Source organism: Cygnus olor, chromosome 7 (genome assembly GCF_009769625.2).
Source record: "Cygnus olor isolate bCygOlo1 chromosome 7, bCygOlo1.pri.v2, whole genome shotgun sequence".
NCBI lineage: Eukaryota > Metazoa > Chordata > Aves > Anseriformes > Anatidae > Cygnus > Cygnus olor.
This window is the reverse complement of record NC_049175.1, coordinates 13787656-13793655: the sequence shown is the minus strand read 5'-3', so window position 1 is coordinate 13793655 and position 6000 is coordinate 13787656. Positions and strand designations below refer to the sequence as shown.

Below are 6000 nucleotides of genomic sequence, written 5' to 3'. Positions count from 1 at the left end.
AGGTGCACTGGGATGTTTTCCATTAAGGAGGGCCTGAATTTACACTCACCAGGTGTAATGGCCTCCTTTCCTAGCCGTGTTAATGCCACTGGAGAGTGAGGACTGTGCTGCCAAGCTTCATCGCAGTGTGTGGCTATCAGAGCACGAGACTGGACACTGATTATTCATCTAAGAAATACATATTTTTGTCGAGGGATGGGAAGGAAACATTCCTGATTCCAGACACTTCCCAACCTTTGCCTTCCGTTGGTGAAATTGCGCCTGTTGTCGGTTCTAAATGGGAGCACACACTTATGATTAAATGACACAATTTTAAAAACGTATCTTGTCTAATCTCAATAGCCTGCTACCAGATTAAAGCCAGGCCAAGCAACTGGTGATGGATAATGACATACACTGGAGAAACTGGAGGGTTCTGAATGAAATCTCTTTCCACACACTGACACTTTGGAGCCACAGCTGATATAAATCATAATGTCTTTGTGCTTTCAGACTGCCATTCATTCAAAACACTACAGGCTGCTGCATGCAGGGCAGCTACAAGCAGCACGTTTCACAGCAAAGTTAAGCTGTGGCAATCTGAAAAATCCCCCAAGCAGCTCTACAAGGAAACTTTTAAAACTTCAAGTAATGGCAGTGACTCAAGAAAACCACCAGATAATCCTGCATAGGACAGAGACAGCACATAAACTACGGTAAAACTTCTGCAGCTGAGCTAGTAACCGCTTCCCCTACACGCTGCTCGTGCTCCTCAGCGGTGTCCAGCTGAGGGCCAGCTTGGGTCATCTTCATCTCCACCCTGCTCTGAACGGGACAAAGACACCGTGCTCACCCGGTGACTTCCTGTTGACTCTGTTTTGGCAGGATTATTTGCAACTCTTGCTGATGTTCAGCCCGCTCGGTCAGCGTGCCCTCTCCCAGTGGTGGTGCCTCAAATTTGAACTCTACGTTTCCACCAAGGACACGAAGGCAGGAGGACTAGGAAGGCAGGTACCTGGTGTCTCCTCCTGGACACCTACCGTCTGACTTTCACTTTGCATCCTATGACAGGACGAGGCGGTGCCAGCCGAATCCCAGCCACACGCATCAGGCAGCACCGATGTGGCTTGGATTTGAACCGTGGTTGGCAGCTGGCCGGACCCTCAGGAGCACTGCTGCCGGGCGTCTCGCACACTCAGTGCCTGCTTGTGCACTGCCTTTTGTTTCCACTCCGTGGCGTGGCTGATAAAATTAAAGATAAAAGCAAATCCCTTGGCTCTCAGATGAGTTTGGCCTTTGATTTCACGTCCAGGTTGTAAAGCTGACAAAGACAGATGGAAGCAAAAGGTAAACTGGGGAGAGAGAAAAGACTGAAAAATGGTTTTGTTCTCTGTCCAGGAGCCTTCCCCTCCATGTCAGAGGAGAAATGGCCACAGGGCAGTGGCAGATAGCAGAGCTACTGTTCCGCTTGCAGGACAAACTGAGCACCTTCCCAGACCACTCTGTTCACATGGCCACACAGACCAGTGCTTCTTCCTCATTACTCCTCCAAATGATTTAGAGAAAAAGCTGTGGAGCAGCTAGGCTGCTTTGTACGGATTTGTCAGAAAGAACCAGATAATGTGCACAATAACTAAAACAAGCAAGGAAACGAATCTTCCACTCCCCACGTCCCTCTCACACTAACGAAAAACACCAGTTGCCTCTCCAGAAGGCTCCAACTAATTAATTTCATTTCCCAGCTCTTGTTTTAGCAAAACAAGTACATTCAGCAGGGGCTGTCTGAACAAAGAAGTGACAGCAGGAAATTGCCCGTGTGGTCCTAATGCAGAAATGAATCAGCAGAACCAGGGGGGCATGGCAACACGAGAAGGGGACTTTTTTATTTCTTTTTCTTTCACATATGGTTAGATAACACATGAAAAATGCCTTTCTGCTTATACCTACTTATTTTCATAGGAAATTTTTCATTTATTCGACCACACGTGCACACACATATATTCTCAAATCAGAAAAGCAGCCATGGAGCCATTTAGAAAAACCACAAAACTCCCAGCCCATCAAATGCCCATTCGTCACGGAAATGTCAGTCACCAGCAGAAATAAATCTGCGAAATGGAATATTGCTGAGGTGATTTGTGCCTCCCTTTTAAATGGTCCCTTCACACAGACTCCCCATCCATTTGCGAGCAGCAATACATTTTGGCTTTGGCAGCAATCTGGCTGCTTCCAACTGAAGCAGCAAATTGGCAATGCAGACTAGGGGGGACTTCCAGCACACCTCTGAACCCGCACAACATGAAACTTCCTGCAGAAAACCCAATGACTCCACTGCACTGCCATAGCCAGTGGTGGAGAAAGGTCCTTCCACATTTACTCTCCAGCCCTGCCTCTCTCGCCTCGTCCCTCGCTGCTCGCTGTGCCTCCTGCCTTCCATCCCGCATTCCTCATCCTTCACCACACAGCACTCCTGCTCCGGCGTGACACCCACAGGACCCCAAGCTGATCATCCATTTTATTTTCTTTGGAAGGAGTTTGGTGGCCCAAAGGGATTCCTGACAAGCATCGTGTTGCCGCTGTCACCGTAATTGTGGCTCTAGACAGTTCTCCCCCATCAGGAGGCTGTGCACGCACAGTCACTCAGACGATGCTGCAACATCTCCTGCCACCAGGCTCACTGGGGACAACCCTGTCCCAAGAACCATCCACGTTTACAGCAGTCGTTTGTAATGTGCCGTGCTCAAATCCCTTTGTCAGAGCCACAGCCTCTTAGTCCAGGGTAATCCATTACAGCTTTCAAACACAGACTCAGTAGCAGCATGCTCGGGGGCAGGTGTTTATAGATTTTTAATGATCTTTTTCTTACAATCGAGGTGCCACAGCACTTACAAAAGGCACTGTGTTGCTTGGGGATGTGGGAGGAGAAGAGAGAAAAATAATGAGATGCTAAATACAACAAGAAACACTGTTAAACTGCATGCAATTATCAAAAGACAATAAAAAAAAGTTATTAAATACCTTTTGCTATTTAAAAATAACATTAAGATGTGCCTGTGATAGACCTGAGCTTTAGCTGCCTGTAATGACAACTGCTTCATAGCTCCAAGGGACTTGCACGTTACAGGATACATATTTTTATACATACTTTTATTAATGGTCATCCAAAATCACAGCACACCCAAAAGCTTCAGCATCACTCACAGAACTGCAGAGCAAACATGTTCAGCTACAATACTGTTTTTATCATCTGAAGAGAGAAGGGCTTGAGTAACGTGTTTAGTCCAGGACGGACAGTCCTGTGGAGCCTGTGGGTGGACGTAGGGAAAGACAAAGTTTGGTAACGCTTCAAGCCTGAAAAGCAACAGGGTCCCTTCAACCAAGAGAAACAGAGGTAAAACCAAACTGTTCTGCAGAAGGCTGTGTGCCGAGCGTACTTCACAAATCATCAGCACGCAGCTAAGGAAACAAGGCCTGAGGTACGAGTGGGGCTTTGCCAAATACCTCTCTTTTCTCAGACCACCGTGAAAGCAGGCATCGATAAGAAAGGTTGGTCTCAGGTGGAGGTGCTGTTCCAAGGGATGGGTGTTAGTCTTCAAAGTCAATTCTGATGGGGCCGCCTGTCAGGATGTGCTTTGCCACGTGACTGGCCTCCTCCTCTCCCTCCTCCTCCTCCCTCCCAGCCGACCTGCGCACCCGCCGCCGGCAGCCCTGGGCGCAGCGGGAGCTCTCGTCCAGCGCCCCGCACACGAGGATGCGGCAGTGCAGGAACACCTCCTGGAGAGACAGCAGGCGTGAGTTACAGGGAACAGCCCCTTCGCTTCCACACCAGCGAGCTCTTTACCCACCACTGCCATCCACAGCCATGCTGGCCGAGCCATCAGTTCTCCTGTGTGCCTAGGAGAGGGCACGTTTTCCAAAGCACCCAGCCGAGATCTGCACCCAGCACCGAGTCTGCCTCTTAGCCAAGGGCTAGACAGGGAACGTGAAGGCGTGAAATGAAGGGATGAAAACGCCAGGAATAAGCTTGGATGAGCTCACGTGAACTGGTAGGAGCTGCGTGGCAGGAAGAAGGCCAAGAACGCATGAAGCCTCACAAGGAGATGGATGATAGAAACGTGCAAGGGAATTTGACAAGAGGTGGGGAACATAAAGACAAGAGACTGATGGGCAAGGGAGGAAAATGCAGCTTGATGAAGGGTTAAAACTGGCAGCAGAGGGGAAGAGAGCACGAAGGGCAGGGAGACAGCTGCTCTTTCTTTCAGCACAGTCAAGGCAGTCAGTGACAAGACTGCTGCTCCCTGCCCTTTAGATGACAAGGACAGAAAACAAGCCGTGATTAGGAAAGCAAATGTTTTGAGTGTTGGTCAATGGTGAGGTCTGAAGCAAAATCCACTGCATGGGAGGATGCACATGGAGGCAGCAGTGTTAACCAGACAGCCAAGTAAAATTCGTGAATTTTGGAAGATCTCATCCTTTTTAACCATACTGAGGCTCTGCAGGGGCTGGAGAGGAAACTTTATGCCTTTTGGAGCAAGCAGCATTGGCTGAGCATAACAACAGTGATAGAAAGACCCGATTTCTTCCAGCACAGAAAAGGAATGCTATTTGCTTTAGGAAGACGGCATTATCCTTCTGCTGTCCTGCTACCACAGAGCTTCTGCCCCAAACTGCCACCAGCCTGGGCAGCCTGGTTTCACACTGAATTAAACAGTACCTGGAAACCTCATATCTCGAAACCTGAGGGGCATCTGTTCAAACAGCCCGAGAATGTATAAGGTTGAAGAGATTCAAAACTATAAATCGTCTTGTTTTAAAGACAGGACACTGTGCAATGTGGCTAACTGCCTGGGTTTCTCTTTGGTGACTGGAAACACAAACACTTTTCTCTCCCAGCATACCAGGGACCCCAAAGACTACACTGGAAACAATAACAATTTTAGCTTGCTATACCATTTATGTTCGATGGCTGTCCCTTCATATTTATTTCAAATTTACTTGTTTTTAACACTCTCTTTTAAAGTACCTGTGTCAAGCTCCTGAAAGAAACAGCAGCTGGAATAGGCACAGCAGTATCTGCCTTGAGCCAGGCATCCCTCCTCTTGGTACTCTAATAGAGCCAATTCTGTGCTGAGGCTCCTTGGTCAGATCAGGGCTGATGCAATGTCTCAGAGGTGGGTTTTGAGCTTACCTTGTTGTCTTTACCCACAAACTTAAACACAGGAACCTGGAAATGCTTGGCAAGATGGTCTTTTGACGTGTACTGTTTCACCGAATCATCAGAAACGCAGCTGAGGAAAGCAGAGAGAAAGGATTTAATGGGTTTCCCAGAAATGGAAAAGAGAGACCAAAAAACATCCCAGCCTATTAAACCAGAGAAAGGAAAGGAGGGCTTGGCTCTCTCAAGCTAAGCTACCATCCATGTTACTTCCTCTTTGGCCACAGGAGAAAATTCGGGAATGATGGGGAAAACAACAGCGATGATAATAGCATATCCAGACAAAGAACAGCTCAGCAGCAGAGAGCTGGCAGGACGTGGTCCAGTCCCCTCGGCGGAGGGACTGCCAGAGAGCTGCAGTCAAATTTGTCCTCATTTCACCCTCCTCTCAATTCACTATTGCAACAGTCTGCAGTGATCAGTGGAGCTGTGATACATACATACTGCACTGGGTACTTTCTGTATACACACATATATGCAAGTAATTTATGCTTGAAGAAGCCTTTACCCACGTTACTGAGATATCACAGAAGACAAACACAAAACATCAGATCTATTTTGCTTTACACCATGTACATTTTCTTCCTGTTGGGCTTGGTTGGTCAGCTCCAATTACAGCTAAAATTCTTAACTTCGGCTTCTCCATCACTAGTACTAGACTACAGTCATGTGTAAAGGGTCACGGAACTGCAAGAAAATAAACTACTTCTATAGAAGGTCACATTTCTGGTCCGGTCTACTTATAAACTACTAAAGCCTAGATGGATTTTGACAGAGAAGCAGCAAGGCAAAAGGTTATGGTGACT

At 47.6% G+C, this 6000-nt stretch overlaps 2 protein-coding genes across 2 annotated transcripts in view; one reads left to right on the top strand and one right to left on the bottom strand.

Annotated features, from left to right (window-relative positions):
- The window catches only part of PLA2G12B (phospholipase A2 group XIIB), a 12484-nt gene extending 12161 nt beyond the window's left edge, over positions 1–323 (top strand). The window contains exon 4 of the mRNA XM_040563559.1: positions 1–323. This exon is cut by the window's left edge and continues 1540 nt beyond it. The gene's annotated coding sequence lies outside the window, so the exon portion shown is untranslated.
- A 77-nt stretch (positions 324–400) lies between these two features.
- Positions 401–6000, bottom strand: part of OIT3 (oncoprotein induced transcript 3) — a 28309-nt gene continuing 22709 nt past the window's right edge. The window contains exons 7-8 of the mRNA XM_040563536.1: positions 5168–5267; positions 401–3753 (exon numbers count right to left, since the gene is read on the bottom strand). Of these exons, the coding sequence (XP_040419470.1) occupies positions 3565–3753; positions 5168–5267 (289 nt within the window). The 3' untranslated portion in view covers positions 401–3564. The remainder of the gene's footprint in view (positions 3754–5167; positions 5268–6000) is intronic.